The following is a 16,457-nucleotide window of genomic DNA, read 5'->3' as shown; positions in this document are numbered from 1 at the left end:
CACATACTCTTAAAGAGAAAATGTAACTGAGGTCAGTGGAAAATAAATAGTTTCTTGGGGAAAAAAAAAAAAAGCCCATGAGTAAGAAGAACTGATCTGAGCCTCAGAAGGGCTGGGAGCCTAGTATAGTGGCACATAGACACAGACAAACTGTTGTTTGGGTCCTGGTTCTGCCACTTACTTGCTACAGAACTCTCAGCAAATTACCTAGTTGTTTGGAAATATCAGCCTCACCTGTAAAACATAAGCTCCGTGAGGACAGGAACCATGTTTGAGTTGATCTAATGCCTAGCAAACCTGGCACTATGGTACTCGATGACAAATCATACATAGTATGGAAGCAGTGTACTGAGAAAGAAAAAAGGAACAGCCCCAGACATTCAGAACCTGGCTTGTATTCACAGATTGGCCGGAAAAGGAAGATTAGTTCCTGCAGGACCTGGCAGTTGGCTTGTATGGCTGTGTGCTTAGGAATGTGACAGGTTATGTCCAGGCCAGATCCTGAAGGGTCTTTTTTCTATGCAGAGAAATTTGAATTTTCCGTATAGATAATAATCCAGAGCAGAGACCTTTGGAGGATTAAAAGCAGGGGAATATAACAAGATCAAACTTATACCTTGGAAGGATGGGGTGTGGAAATAAGAAGGAATGGGGGACTACTTAAGTTCCCTACACAAGACACGGGAGGCCTTCTCTGATCACAAGGTAACCTTGCTTATTCCTTGAAATTTGGGGTGAGAAGACAGAAAAAAAAAATATATATGGTTGCCCTCTTCAAATATTTGAAATTCTGTCATAAGAGTGATTATATTCTTTCTGAGCTGCTCTAGGATCAAGGTATAAAGTCACTAAGTGCACTATTGGGGAGCACTTTCTTTTTTTTTTTTTAATTTAATTTTATTTTTAAACTTTACATAATTGTATTAGTTTTGCCAAATATCAAAATGAATCCATCACAGGTATACATGTACTCCCCATCCTGAACCCTCCTCCCTCCTCCCTCCCCTGGGGAGCACTTTCTAATAATAAGTGGTCTTAAAATAACATAGGCTTCTTCACAATTACTTCTTACATTTCTTTCTCATCTATTCAACAAATATTCATTGGAGCAGTTATGATGTGACAGGCATTAGGCATATAACGGTGAGCAAAACAGACAAAGGCACTGCCCTCAATGGAAGTTACTCTAATTTCTTTGTGTAATGTGGTGCCGTGAACGGATAACTTTTATATAATCATTTAACCAAGAAGCAAGCTCCCAATAGGGATATCTCAAGAGTGGCTTCGAGTGAGCTCTGGCCAAGGAAGGATGATAACCCAATAGTAAAGAGTTATAAAGTCTGTGTTAAATCTCAGGAGTCATAGGACGAGAGAGCCCCCTATCTCCTCTCTTGGATCCATCCCACCCGTTCGGCCTGCGCTCCGCCCAACGTTCCCCAGCGCCTTCCCCTTCCTCCGCCCCCACCCGCAGCTGTGAGTCTCGTCTCGCGACTCGCGGGATTTCGAACCCTTCTATCGCGTGATCTGCACTGTACCGGCGTCAGCTCCGGCGGCTGCTCACTGGGCTACTGAAGCTGGTCTTGCTGCAGATTTTGAGCACGTTTGGGTCAGGCCCAGTGGTGTTAAGTAAGTTCTGGCGGCCGAGTTCCGCGCTGCAGTCTCGAGGGTCTCTGAGAAGAGACCCGGACGGACTCCCTGGTCGTGGGCCGACTTCGGGCCGCTTGGGCGCAGCGTGTGCGCCGCCAGCAGGAACTCGCGTGAGGTCTTACCGCGGGGTGCGGGGTCAGGTCGGGGTGGGTGGCCCGCAGGCCCGGTGACACCTCCCGCGGACTTCTGCAGTGGGTTCTAGGCGCGTCCGCAGCAGGGTTTGGGGCTGGTGGTGTCCGGGACGGCCCCGGCCATTTCTGGCCCCTCCTTGAGTTCGCCGGGGTTGGCGCCCAAGTGACACCTGAGGTCAGCGCCCAGTTTCCTGGCTCCGAGGGTCTTGCATATGGGATCCTCCGCCAGTCGCTTCTTTCTGTTACTAAGGAAATTACTTCTTCCAGAGATTGCAGGTGGAATGGGTTTTTCTTATTTGCTGCTGTACGAGGCTTGGCTGTCTTATACAGAAAAGGCAGAAGGAAGATTTGTATAAAGGAGTGAATAGAAAAATGTCTAAATTTCACTATTCTCTGTCCTTGAAATCAAGGTGTACAGAAAAATGGAGTATATGACAGACCCCGTCAAGCACACACCTGGACATATGTGAGTCGCGTCCCTTTTCCCCATCCCCACTAAATTTTAAAACGTTAAAATGAGTCTAAAATTTACTGTGGGGAAAAGCTTTTCTTTTAGGGGGATTCTTTTGTCTTAAGTGGGAAAAATGAAAAGCCTTGTTTCCTGGAAAAAACGAGTTCGTTTTTCGCCAGAAAGTTTGTTGTGGTAAATACTGTTTTAAAAGTGTTAAAATAGTCTCTGTACACTCTTCTAGATTGGCATCAACCATTGGCCATATGTGGCTTTTTAAATTTCAAGTAATTAAAATGTAATAAAACTATTCAGTTCTATTACCCACGTTTCAAATCCTCAGTAGTCACATATGCCTGGTGGCTACTACAGTGGACATTAGTGATCATAGAACTCTTATTTTGGATAGCTCAATGATTTTTAAATACTTTGTGTTCCCAATACACCTAGGGTTATGATGCTGCCATCAGTTATACTGATACTCTTCCATCCTTTTTACATTTTGGCAGTCCTGGTGCTATATTGAGACTTTAAAAAAATTTTTGCCTTTGGACTATAAAGCTGTCTAATGAGTACTGTTAGTTATTTAGATTCTCTAGACCTTTTTTTTTTAACCTTTTGTATATCAGTCATATCTTGAGGCTTTTTGGAATTGTGGCCATATTTTTTTTTTCCCTCAATAATCTAAGGTTTTTAAAAATCTAGTGCATCTTTGAAGATTGCTCTAAGTCAGGTTTTTAAAAAGTGCAGAGATACTATGGCCTAACTTGAAGACTTTGGTTGGTTTGTTAATTTTATTATTACTTTTTATTGAAGTATAGTTGATTTTTCAGTGTTGTGTTTCTGCTGTACAGCAGTGTGATTCAGTTTTATATATAAACTGTGATTCAGTTATATATATATATATAACTGTGACTCAGTTATATATATATATTTAATATTCTTTTCCATTATGGTTTATTATAGGATATTGGTTATAGTTACCTGTGCTATACAGTGGGACCTTGTTTATTTTATATATAGTAGTTTGTATCTGCCAATCTCTGTTTGATAGTTTTTAAATCTAACTAGTACACTCATGAAATGTAACTTGAAAAAATGTATGCTTTATTTAAGCTTGTGCTGCGATTGTGGTGTCCCAATTAGTCCAAATCCTGCTAACATTTGTGTGGCTTGTCTGCGAAGCAAAGTAGACATCAGCCAAGGCATTCCGAAACAAGTCTCTATATCTTTCTGCAAACAATGCCAAAGGTATAGTGTGATACTTTTTTATCCTACTTAAAGTTGAAATTCATATATAGGAGAGCCACTAGAATATAGTGAGATTAAGATACATATACTAAAGTGCATGTTACTGAGATTTAAGTTTTATTTATGGTGTCAAAGCTAGAGATTATAGAATTTGCAATTTTGTAATGTAGTTTTCTAGTTTTCCCTGCTAATGTGGTAAAAGTTAGTATAAAGGGATTGAATCTGTTTTTTTTCTGTTAAGGGATTAAAAGGTTTGATATGTATAATTAATACATAAAAGTTCATGTTTTCAGGAGTGAGAGCAGATTTTAAAGACATAACTGTTCCAATTACCATGAAGTTTTTGTTTTTCCCTTCAATCACTCGAAGCCATATATAATAAAAAGCACCTTATATTTAAAAGTAATTTGGCAATGTGTTTTAAAAATCATATGTTAATGTTCCTGTGTAACTAAAATGACTATGGCTAATGGAGAAAAAGCTCAGTATATCATGTCTAGGATGATCAAAAATTTGAAGGCAAACTTAAGTTAATGTTTTTTATATTCTTTAGCTGTTGCATAAATAGCTTATGTCTAGTCTGCTATTGAGTAATACAAAACTGCCCATTGGGGCTACCCATAACGTTGTATGTCTGTGACTTCCCAAGTGGATTAGGACTCTAGTGGTGCGTAACTTTTTTGGGAGGGAGGGGTTCATGAATCCCTTTAAGAATTTAAAAAGTGCATTTCCCCAGAAAAATACATAAAATATGTACATAAATATAAAAACAGGAAACTTGTATTCTGTTTCAGGGAGATTATAGTTTGTAATCTTGGTTGATATGAGGCTTAATCTGTAATATTCTCTATTCTTTATAGCGATGTGGAGTGAGAAAAACACTAAATTCCTCATGAACTGGGTCTCTGAAACTTGGCCACTTAACCTCTCTAATGCCTTAATTTCCTCATCAGAATGAGGGGGCTTTATTAGATGACATATGAAACATTTTCTAAATCTAAAAACTTGGCTTATAACAAAGGGACCTTTGTAAGTAAGGTATTTCAGTGAACCTTTAAAAGTGAAAATCAGAATATTTACTTAACGAGTATGAACAAAGCATTCACATAATACATTTAGAAGTATTATGTATTTAACAAACATTTGTTGAGCATTTACTATATGCTAAGCAGTGCCCTAACTCCTTGCCTGGTTGGGCTACAAGACTTCAAGTACATACATAAAAGATTTTAATTTAGTCAGGTTTTATGTAAGATTTTAAATTTTAAAATTTAAAATTTGAAAATTAAAATTAAGATTCGTGTGTTAGTCATTCAGTCATCTCTGACTATCTGTGAACCCATGGCCAGTAGCCCACCATGTTCCTCTGTCCATGGGATTTCCTAGGCAAGAATACTGGAGTGGGTTGCCATTCCCTTCTCCAGGGATCTTCTCTACCTAGGGATCAAACCTGGGTCTCCTGCATTGCAGGCAGACTCATTAGTGTCTGAGCCATCAGGGAAGCCTGAAAAGGGATTTGAAGTACGTGAGTAGTCTTGAGCTCTTATTTATACATAGTATTAGGTACTAATTTACATTTTTTTGGGTATGTGAGAAATAAGCAGTTCTTAAGCATTTTATTTGTACACTATAAACCATTTTAATGCTATTTTGAGATGAGTTTTTATCCATGTTTCAGAACATAGCTTCAGGAAATTCTTCGCATTTTGTCATCATAGTAATTCTTATTGGTGCTTGAAGTAATAAGACTTTTTAATAAGTTATTACAGATTGACTTTCTCAAATACTCAGAATTTCACCTTTTTAACTAAACTACCGGTCTAATTGAAAGTTTCTGAACCTATTAAAATATGTTTGGGTTAAGTGCCTCAGATCAACCTTAAGTAGTAGTATATCTGGTTAATAATCATTGTTGTGTCTTCATATTTAAATGAATTTTTTTTTTTTATTTGCTGAGAGATACTGAGTTTCAATATGGTACCTTTTCTCCTAGGTATTTCCAGCCACCAGGAACTTGGGTACAGTGTGCATTAGAATCCAGGGATCTTCTTGCTTTGTGTTTGAAAAAAATCAAAGCCCCTCTGAGTAAGGTAGGTCAAATAGCTAAAAATCAGTTTTTGTAGGTGTATGTGGGTGTGGGTGTGATTTAATGTCTCATTTTCAGATAATCTTTGTGTGAGTAGATTTTAGAAAATAACTGTTAAATACTACTGTAGGTAAGCACACTACTACACATGTTGTTTTCATCTTTCAGTTTAGTCGCTCAGTCGTGTCCGACTCTTTGCGACCCCATGAATCTCAGCATGCCAGGCCTCCCTGTCCATCACCAATTCCCAGAGTCCACCCAAACTCATGTCCATCGAGTCGGTGATGCCATCTAGCCATCTCATTCTCTGTCGCCCCTTTCTCCTCCTGCCCTCAATCCCTCCCAGCATCAGGGTCTTTTCCAGTGAGTCAGTTCTTCTCATGAGGTGGCCAAAGTATTGGAGTTTCAGCTTCAACATCAGTCCTTCCAATGAACACCCAGGACTCATCTCCTTTAGGATGGACTGGTTGGATCTTCTTGCAGTCCAAGGGATTCTCAAGAGTCTTTTCCAACACCACAGTTCAAAAGCATCAATTCTTCGGCACTCAGCTTTCTTCACAGTCCAACTCTTACATCCATACATGACCACTGGAAAAACCATAGCCTTGACTAGACGAACCTCTGTTGGCAAAGTAATGTCTCTTTTTTCAATATGCTATCTAGGTTGGTCATAACTTTTCTTCAAGGAGTAAGCGTCTTTTAATTTCATGGCTGCAGTCACCATCTGTAGTGATTTTGGAGCCCAAAAAAATAAAGTCTGACACTGTTTCCCCATCTATTTCCCATGAAGTGATGGGACCAGATGCCATGATCTTTGTTTTCTGAATGTTGAGCTTTAAGCCAGCTTTTTCACTCTCCACTTTCACTTTCATCAAGAGGCTTTTTAGTTCCTCTTCACTTTCTGCCATAAGGGTAGTGTCATCTGCATATCTGAAGTTATTGATATTTCTCCCGGCAGTCTTGATTCTAGCTTGTGCTGCTTCTAGCCCAGTGTTTCTCATGATGTACTCTGCATATAAGTTAAATAAGCAGGGTGACAATATGCAGCCTTGACGTACTTCTTTTCCTATTTGGAACCAGTCTGTATATATTCTTTAATGGAAATGAAAGTCCTTTTGCTTTAAAAGATTTAGTATAGAATCAAACGTTTTAGTTGATTGAGAACCTCTTTTGTGCAGTAATCTTTTATGAAAATATATATATACGACCATCACTAAACATAATTTTGGAGACTATAATAATATTAGGGCTATGGTTTTCAGTTTTTAAAAAAATTTTCATTACTCTGGAAGAAAGATACCTGTACTTATTATTTAAAGTCAGTACATAAACATCTCCAAAAACCAAACAGGGTTAGTTAGTCTAGTTAGCCTCTCTACATAACGCTTTCAGTTTTCTTTATGCTAAATTTTATGAATTATTTCCACCAGCTATGTTTTTAATTGAAATGGACTCTTTTGGTTTGAAGGCCTTCAGATTCTCTTATCCTCTGAAAAAATTCCGTGTAGTAGTTCTTTGAAGTTTCTCTCTTTATTTCCCTTGTTTCTTTCTCCCTGGAGTTCTCATTAGTCAAATGTTGGCCTACCAGCTTAAAACTTTGTGAAGTGCCATTTTGCCCTTGTATTGTCTTTAATCCTTTTTTCCCTTGTGTTCCTGGCAGTTTCTTTTATCTTCCAATTTTTGTATGAATTTTTTTCAGTACTAATAGTTTAAGTTTAGAATTTTTAATGTTCTTGATTCAGTCTGTTGAATATTTCTGAAAGTTTAATTGTTGTTTTTATACTTTCCTTCTGTTCCCTGATTTGTCTCAAGTTTTTCTTTTTTTTTTTTTCCCCCTGGAGTCAGTTTTTTGTGTAACTTGGTCTTTTGCTTTGATTCCTCAGGCTTTTGTCAAGTGTTCTTTAATAATTCATTAGCATTTCACAGATGTTTATTAAGTGTCACCCTTGGGCCAGTCTGCTTGTGGTGTCAGAAATATGGCAGTGAATGAAAAGGAAAAATCTCTGTCTTAAAGACCTTTTATTTTGGTTGAAGGGGAAGGTATGGAGTGGGCAGTAAACTAAATAAATAAGTATATTAAAAGGTATAAATTCTGTGGAGGAAAAATGGAGGAAGGGGATCAAAACTGCTCACGAAGAGTTGCAATTCAAAATAGAGTGGTTAGAGGAGACCTCATCAATAAGGTGATCCTGCTGCTGCTAAGTCGCTTCAGTCGTGTTCAACTGTGTGCGACCCTGTAGACGGGCAGCCCACCAGGCTCCCCCATCCCTGGGATTCTCCAGGCAAGAACACTGGAGTGGGTCGCCATTTCCTTCTCCAATGCGTGAAAGTGAAGTTGCTCATTTGTGTCTGACTCAGCCTACAAGGCTCCTCCGCCCATGGGATTTTCCAGGCAAGAGTACTGGAGTGTTGTTGCCATTGTCTTCTCTGAAGGTGATATTAGAATAAACATTAAAAGCAGTAAGGGAGGAGGCCACAGCTTAGAGAAGAGCATTATGGGTAGCAAAATAAGTGTAGAGGCCAGGGACAGGAGCATACCTGTATGGTTAGAGTGGAACTGGGAAGAGAAAGTACTTGGGGGTGAACTAGGGAAGACTAGGTGACCTAGGAAAGTTCAACTAGGGTGAACTAGGAAAGTCCAAGTAGGTCAGGCCTTTTGGGCCCTCTTGAGGACTGGTTTTTACTCTGAGTGGGGCTCCCTTGGTGGCTTAGATGGTAAATAATCTGCCTGCAATGCAGGTGACCCGGGTTCGATCGCTGGGTCGGGAAGATTCCCTGGAGAAGGGAATGTCAACCCATTTCGATATTCTTGCCTGGAGAATTCCATGTGTTTAGAATAGATATGAGGGGGATGGGGGCCTTTAGGAAGCGATTGTAGTAATAATGAGAAATGATATTTGAATCAGTAGTAGAGGTAGTGAGAAGTGGATTGATTGTGGCTCTGTTGTTGAAGGTAGTCAGTAGGCTTTATTGATGAAGCTGGATGTATGCTTATGAGTTGAAAGAGTCAAGGGTGACTTCTATGGCTCTTGAGCAACCAGGAAGAAGTTGCTGTTAGTGAAGTAAGAAAGACTTCAAAAGGAGGAGGTCAGGTGGGAGAAATCAAAACTCATCTCAGGTGGTACTTAGCTGTTCATTAGACATGGAAGCAGAAATAGTGGGGAGCTGGATGAATAAGCAAGGGCATGGTCTAGACTGAAGATAATGAATTTGGGGATGTATATGGTATTTAAAGCTATGAAATTGGATGAGATTTCCTAGGGAGTTTAGAGAAGGAGAAATTTGAGAACTGAGTCCTGGGATCCTTTGATGGTAAAAGTTTGAGAAGATGAAAAAAAAATCAGTCATTACTTCTCATTAGCTTCTCAGTTCAGTCACTCAGTCATGTCCGACTCTGACCCCATGAACTGCAGCATGCCAGGCCTCCCTGTCCATCACCAACTCCTGGAGTCCACCCAAACCCATGTCCTTTGAGTTGGTGATGCCATCCAGCCATCTCATTCTCTGTTTTCCCCTTCTCCTCCTACCCCCAATCCCTCCCAGCATCAGAGTCTTTTCCAATGAGTCAGCTCTTCACATCAGGTGGCCAGTGAGTCAGCTCTTCGCATCAGGTGGCCAAAGTATTGGAGTTTCAGCTTCAACATCAGTCATTCCAGTGAACACCCAGGTCTCATCTCCTTTAGGAGAGACTGGTTGGATCTCCTTGCAGTCCAAGGGACTCTCCAAGAGTCTTCTCTAACACCACAGTTCAAAAGCATCAGTTCTTCGGCACTCAGCTTTCTTTATAGTCCAACTCTCACATCCATACATGACCACTGGAAAAACCATAGCCACCGCTTCTGCGCCGTCACAGCCTCATTAGCTGTAGGGAGAGCTATATATATATAATCAGAAGATCTAGAAGGTGAAAGGAATGTTCTGGAAAGAGATTGAGGATTTAGAATGTTCTTTTGTTAGTGAATGTTGAATTCCAGAAGCCACAATAAAAAGGTTTTCAGGATTTGGGGAGGAGTGTTGGATGGGACAGAAAAAGGCATATGTGTTACACATGGAGATTGGAGTGTGGGAGATGAGCAGCTGGCTCAGGTAATGGTAAAAAAAGGTTAAAGGGTTCAGTAAGTTGTATTAGTCCTGGTTGAGGACAGATAGTGTGGTGAGACTGAGCTGGGGAATGGTGAAGCAGATCTGTTTCTCTCTCCACTCCTACAGATGGAGATTGGAGGCTGAGGAAAGGGCAGTCTTATACAGGCCCATGAAGCTTCCTTGAACTGCCGCAGATGGAGACTGAGGGAATAAACAGCTCTCTGTCACCCTTTGTACCTGGTGACTTGTCGACTGACTACTAAGCTTTAGTCTAGGGGAGCCAGCCATGTGAGGAGGGTTTTACTCTGGACTGCTGTATCTATACTAGCTTATCTACTTCTCACCAGACAGGTCTTGATAAAATTATTATCTGCCTGCTGATGTCTCCCAAACCTGTTATCTATCACTCAGATTTCTCCATAGAGCACCAGAGCAAATGTGTATATTTCACTATCTCCTGAACAGCTTCACTTAGATATCTCAGATAAATCCTCTTGAACCTAAGTGTCTGAAACCAAATACAGCACATTCCTCTGCTATATTTCTCTCAGTCCTCAAATAATCTCTTTTTTATTTGTGACAGAAAAATAGTGTTACCTTGGTGTCCAAGCTGGATCCTTGACTATCATTCTAAAATCTTCCCATATCTATTTGCTATTAAATCCTATAGATTTTATCTCCCAAATATCTCTTGGCTTGGATCCTTCTGCTGCTATTATTTCCAGCCCCTCAGTTCAGGTTACCTAAACTCCTGCTCAAATTAATGAAACAATTTCTATTTTTTGTTCTCGAACCTCCTTTATTAAAACACTCATTTTAGCCGTATGAACTGCATTGAGTTTGTCACATAGGGCGAACTGTTTTTGGCTTTTGCTGACTGCTGATTTTGCAGTGAGTTACCATTGTGGATTCAGTAATCAGTGCGTGAGACGCCCTCTGAAGAATGAATGTCCATATATATTTTTTAAGCCACAAATTTACTATAGAGAGAATAATAAAAGTAGAAACCTTTGTTCATGAGATTTCTAGTAGATGATCAAGTCATCAGCTCTTTGTTTTCTCCTAAAAAGTGTACTTTGAATTAGAAAAACTACTGTTTCTAGGGGAAAGGAGTTTTTTTCCTTTTTAATTTTTGCTTGAATTATTTGCTTTAATATAGTCATTAGATTTTCACTTTACTTGCTCTTTTTGTTGCCATACCTCTGATGGTTTTTTTTTTTTTAATTGGTGATGTTGGGTAGATTAGTCACGGGATTGCTTAAGCGTCTATGAAGTCTTTTTATTTTGAGTTTTTCTTTCATCTTTTTTCTCTTCAGAAGGGAACTTATGTTTCTTTTTGTTTGTGTTTTATTGAAGGTACGGCTTGTAGATGCAAGCTTTGTTTGGACTGAGCCTCATTCTAAGAGACTTAAAGTTAAACTGACTATTCAGAAAGAGGTAAGCTATACATAATTTTTTCGGCATGGTTAAAGTGTAGGTAGTGAAAATACGGGGCTATTGGTAAATTATGACTTGAGAGCTTAAAGAGAAGCAAATAACATTCTTAATTTTAATTCTTTGTTTTGTTTTGGATCATCTGCAGAAATGATCAGGTCACTAGTAAGACCAGCCTTTGTTCATGATTAGTGGGCTAAGTTAATTTTCTCAAAGTCATTTTTATTTTAAATAAGATTGAAGTAAAAACATGAGCTAAGGCAGTGCTTCTCAAACTTGGCTGATGATTATGACTCACAGTGACTGAATCAAACTGGATTCACCTGGATATAAGACCCAGGAATCTATAAAACTTCCCAGGTGATTTCTGATGATTGGTTAAGTTTGGGAACAATTAAGGAATGACTTCTTTGAGAGTTTTCTTTGTCTCCTAAGGATGAATTTTATACACACACGCATATATAGGTATAGTGAGAGTGAAGTTGCTTGGTCATGTCCGACTCTTTGCAACCCCATGGACTATAGCCTATCAGGCTCCTCTGTCCATGGGATTTTCCAGGCAAGAGTGCTGGAGTGGATTGCCATTTCCTTCTCCAGGGGATGTTCCCGACCCAGGGATTGAACCCGGGTCTCCCGCATTGCAGGCAGATGCTTTACCGTCTGAGCCACCGGGGAAGCTGAAAAATGTGTTTGCAGGTATGATTACTTGCAAAGTAAAGTGAAATGAAGTCGCTCAGTCATCTCCGACTCTTTGCGACCCCATAGACTATAGCCTACTACACTCCTCTGTCCATGGGATTTTCCCGGCAAGAGTACTGGAGTGGGTTGCCATTTCCTTCTCCAGAGGATCTTCCTGACCCAGGGATCGAACCCAGGTCTCCCGCACTGTAGGCAGACGCTCTACCATCTGAGCCACCAGGGAGGTACATATATATGTATATATAGCTATAAAAAATTTTTTTATATATATATATGTGTATATAGCTAAAAAAAATCTTCAAAGAATATCTTACAACCACTTCAACCCAAAGATATATTTGAAATGTTGATCTAATAAATCCTATGAATTAAACCTATATATGTTTCTGGAAATAGTATAACTTAACGACTTTAAATGTAACTTATTTATTACTAATGTCCTCAAAGCATTCATAGAAAAAGATTTTAAGTTAAATATTAAAGGATCTTCTTTTGAGAAAGGAAAGAATGAAGAAGTGGATTGTTTTCTTTGTCAGGTGATGAATGGTGCCATCCTTCAGCAAGTGTTTGTGGTGGATTATGTTGTTCAGCCCCAGATGTGTGGAGATTGCCATAGAGTGGAAGCTAAGGATTTCTGGAAGGCTGTGGTTCAAGTCAGGCAAAAGGTAATGAGAGAAAGATGATATGTGAGTCCTCCGTCTGTATTTTGCCTTTGTCCATTATAAATAGTGGGTAAAGCCTTCTCCTTTCCCTTCTTTCCAAGTTTAGTTCAGGCACCAAGGATATTCCAGGTCTTTGGGACATTCACCTTTAGAAAAAGATCACTGCCACATTTTAGATAATCTTTAGATTGTTTTAAAAATTATTGTGCTATCCTACATATAAAGGAAATCTGGGAAAAAAAAAGGGATACATGTATGCATATAGCAGATTCACTTTGCTGTACAGTGGAAATTAACACAACATTGTGAAGGAACTGCGCCAATAAAAATTAAAAAAAATTAGTGTGCTATCTGTAGGTGCCTTTTTTTTTTTTTTTTTGCATTTCATCTGTTAATCTAATAACTCATTTATGTTTAGACTTTGCACAAAAAAACTTTCTACTATCTGGAACAGTTGATTTTGAAGTATGGGATGCACCAGAATACACTTCGTATCAAAGAAATTCATGGTGAGTTAAAATTTAAAGCATTTGAAATGATTTCAGGTTTTACCTATCTTAAGGAGTCTTTTATCATTACTGATAATATCTAGAATAGGACTGTCCAAAAGAACTTTCTGTTAAGAAGAAAAAAAATCTGAATTCTTTTTCTGCATTATCCAACTAATACGATAGCCACTAGTCATAAGTAGCTGTTGAATATTTGAAATATGATTAATTTTTTAGATAAAAAATTTTAATTTTTTTTTCTATTTTAGTTTATATTTACACTAAATGGCTACCAAATGAGTAAGCCAGTAACTGCAATAACAGAATGTAAAGTGGTAGAAATTTATCAAAAACTTGTTTTATGCAGAATTCAGTTTCTTCTTGAAAAGAAATTACTTTTGACATGTGTTGTAATATTTTTGTTTTTCATATGCCTAGTGGCATTTGTGATGCATACATTGAATCAGAAGGGTAAACTCAATAATAATAAACAGTGATATACAAATGATATAATTAGATTTCTTGAAGGTGGAATTTTAAAATACTTGCATAGTTTCATAATGGCTCCTCAGAGTGTGTTCTGTCTTAGCACTTATTATTTATTAGTGTAGCATACTTATACAGACTAGTTGATGGATGAATATTTCTTTAATAATAGAAAATGTAAGTATTTAGCAAATACTTCAGTCTCTTGCTAAAAGTGAATGTTTTTAGTTGTAGGGCATGTACATAGTTTTCCTAGTTGTTACAGTACGGGTTTAGAGATAGCTTTTCTTGAAGGAATGACCAGATTCTTGTGCTACTTATTTTAAAAGTGTAAGTTCCTCTTTTACTTACTGATGTGTTATTCATTTATCTCATATGTCTTGAAGAAAGTACTTAAAAGTATGGTTTGGGGTCTCTTAAATGGGGTGAAAAATACCAGTTTTGTCACCTGGAGAAACTCTTTTAAACTTTGTATCTGATTTGAGTGCATTACCAGACATAAGGTTAATAGTCAAAATCTGTGGAATGTAGCTTACTGAACGTAGCTTATTGCAGGTAAAGTACTTTGCTACCTGTTTAACATGGTGTCTGCTATTTGTGGCTAGCCATCAGGCAAAAATGCACTTTTGTTCTGAGTAACTTGGAAATTGGGATCCTAATATTCTAGCAAAGGAAACAGAAAACTCTGATTATTGTTCATCACCATGGCAGAAATATCCTCACTTAATTTTTTGTAGCGAAAGACGTGGATACATTCTGAGACATATTTTTGCAGTCACTTTCAAAACCAAAAATGCTGTAAGTGTAACAATCCTTTTTTTCATCCAGAATTAAATCTGTTTTTTTTTCCTACTGGTTCTTGGTTTGATGTAAATTAATGTTTTGTTAATTTGCTTGTAACTGTGTTTTTAAAATCATCATAATTATAAAAATTCATAAAATTTTAAATTAAAAATTCTAAAAATTATAAAGAAAACAAGCTTTTATGAATAAAGGACCTCTGTTCCATTTATCCACTTGTTATTCCCAGATATAGCCCCTTAAAACAGGATATTACAGTGTTTATTCTGTATATCAATTGTGATAACATTGGTTTCTCCTCATATTTGAGATGGTTCTGTAACATTCTATGACTTGCCATCTTACTATATTTAGAAACCCTTCCACATCATTGCATATAATCCTGTTTCATTATTTTTAACTCTGTGGTTGTATATTTGTTAATCATTGTGTTTTTAATGATTTAGTTGTTTCCTATTAATTGGCTTACAAGATGTTCCAGTTTTTTGCTACTAGAAGCAGCACTGTAGCAAACATCTTTATGTTTGTGCATAGCTAGTAATTTTTCTTTGGGACTGAGTTCAAGAATTGAAATTACTGGACAAGAGTTTGCAAATGTTAAATTTTTACGTGTGCAACTAGATTGTTTTCCAAAATAGTCCCATCGCTTGTGAGAATTTCTGTTTTACCAAACACTTGCCAGTACTGCATAAGATTGTATTGGGCTTTCTAATTGCTGTCCTAATGAAGAAAATAATGGCATCTTGTTTTTATTTTCATTTCCTTGATTACTAATGAGGGTTAACATTTTCATATGTATTGGCTGTTTATCTAATATGAATTATTCTTTATATATCTAATTTTTCCCTATTTCCTGTCTGTTATAGAGGATATCAATCTCATGATGTGTGTATTTATATACAGAGAGAAGCATGCAGAGCATGCCCTTGAGTGTGAGCTGAGAGAGCAGATACTTACTGTTTCATGTCTTCTCTTATCTAAGCTGTTCATATTTTAGTCATATTGAAGACATGTGAAAGTCACTCAGTCGTGTCTGACTCTTTTTAACCCCATGGATTTTACAGTCCGTGGAATTCTCTAGGCCAGAATACTGGAGTGGGTAGCCATTCCCTTCTCCAGGGGATCTTCCCAACCCAAGGATCGAACCCAGGTCTCCCTCATTGCAGGTAGATTCTTTACCAGCTGAGAGCCACAAGAGAAGCCCAAGAATACTGGAGTGGGTAGCCTGTCCCTTCTCCAGTGGATCTTCCCAATCCAGGAATCCAACCGAGGTCTCCTGCATTGCAGGCGGATTCTCACGGAAGCCGATTTTAGTCATATAGCTACTAAGGAATCCCATTTTAGTCATATAGCTATGGCTTATGACTTTCTGTCTTACATAGGATAGAATCTTTCTATCTTTCTTTAATCTTTCTATCTTTATACTCAAGATTATTTTTAAAAAGTAGATTTTTGCTTTACTTTTTGGATCTTTAATCTTACCTGGTATGACTTTTTCCCAAAAAGTTAACTTGCATTGTCTCAATACTTACCTACCAAGTAGTCTCTTCTTTACTCACTGATTTAAAATATCTCCTTACTTATATATACTAAATTCCTTAATACACATCCCGCAGTTCTAGTTTATTTTGTCTCATTGCTTTTATTACAGTATGTAAATTATACTTCATAATATGTACCCTCTTGTTAATTCTTTGGTAAAACTTGGTTGATAGTAAGAGCATTAATTGTGGAGCCAGATTTTGTGAATTTGAATCTCTTTCCCACCATGTTTTTGCTGTGTGACCCTAGGTGACCTGGTGCATAATCATGTTTTTTCAGTTCTTTTCTGTATTTCTTTGGCATAGTTTTCCTCATCAAGATTTTGAATGATTCTCACTTTTTTTTTTTTTCCCAGAGTATTCTATACTTTTAGTTATTGGGGATGGCGGTTTTTACTACATTTTCTGTCATTATTGCTATTATTTTCGGGAAGCTCTTGATTTTATAGGTTGATCTTTCTGAAATTTCTTAATATAGCACTAATGGTTTACGTTATATTCTTGTGTTATTACATAATACTCCTGGTTTACTAGGTAAATTATTATTTGTATACAATGATAGTTTTATTTCTTCCTTTATGGTATTATTCCCTCTTTTTCTCCCCTTTTTTCCCTCGTGTCTAGGAGTGGAGAACAGCATTGAGTGGTAATGTAACAGGCATTATTGTCTGTCTGTGTTTCGTCCCTAAATAGAATATTT

General features: G+C 37.8%; 1 protein-coding gene across 1 annotated transcript in view; it reads left to right on the top strand.

Annotated features, from left to right (window-relative positions):
* Nucleotides 1-1,485: 1,485 nt before the first annotated feature.
* Nucleotides 1,486-16,457, top strand: part of NMD3 (NMD3 ribosome export adaptor) — a 36,683-nt gene continuing 21,711 nt past the window's right edge. The window contains exons 1-7 of the mRNA XM_019959976.2: nt 1,486-1,626; nt 2,189-2,244; nt 3,343-3,477; nt 5,471-5,567; nt 11,003-11,083; nt 12,316-12,444; nt 12,860-12,950. Of these exons, the coding sequence (XP_019815535.1) occupies nt 2,201-2,244; nt 3,343-3,477; nt 5,471-5,567; nt 11,003-11,083; nt 12,316-12,444; nt 12,860-12,950 (577 nt within the window). The 5' untranslated portion in view covers nt 1,486-1,626; nt 2,189-2,200. The remainder of the gene's footprint in view (nt 1,627-2,188; nt 2,245-3,342; nt 3,478-5,470; nt 5,568-11,002; nt 11,084-12,315; nt 12,445-12,859; nt 12,951-16,457) is intronic.

This window comes from Bos indicus, chromosome 1 (genome assembly GCF_029378745.1).
Source record: "Bos indicus isolate NIAB-ARS_2022 breed Sahiwal x Tharparkar chromosome 1, NIAB-ARS_B.indTharparkar_mat_pri_1.0, whole genome shotgun sequence".
In the NCBI taxonomy this organism is placed as follows: Eukaryota; Metazoa; Chordata; class Mammalia; order Artiodactyla; family Bovidae; genus Bos; species Bos indicus.
Note: the sequence above shows the minus strand (reverse complement) of the source record. Positions and strands in the feature narration are given on the sequence as shown.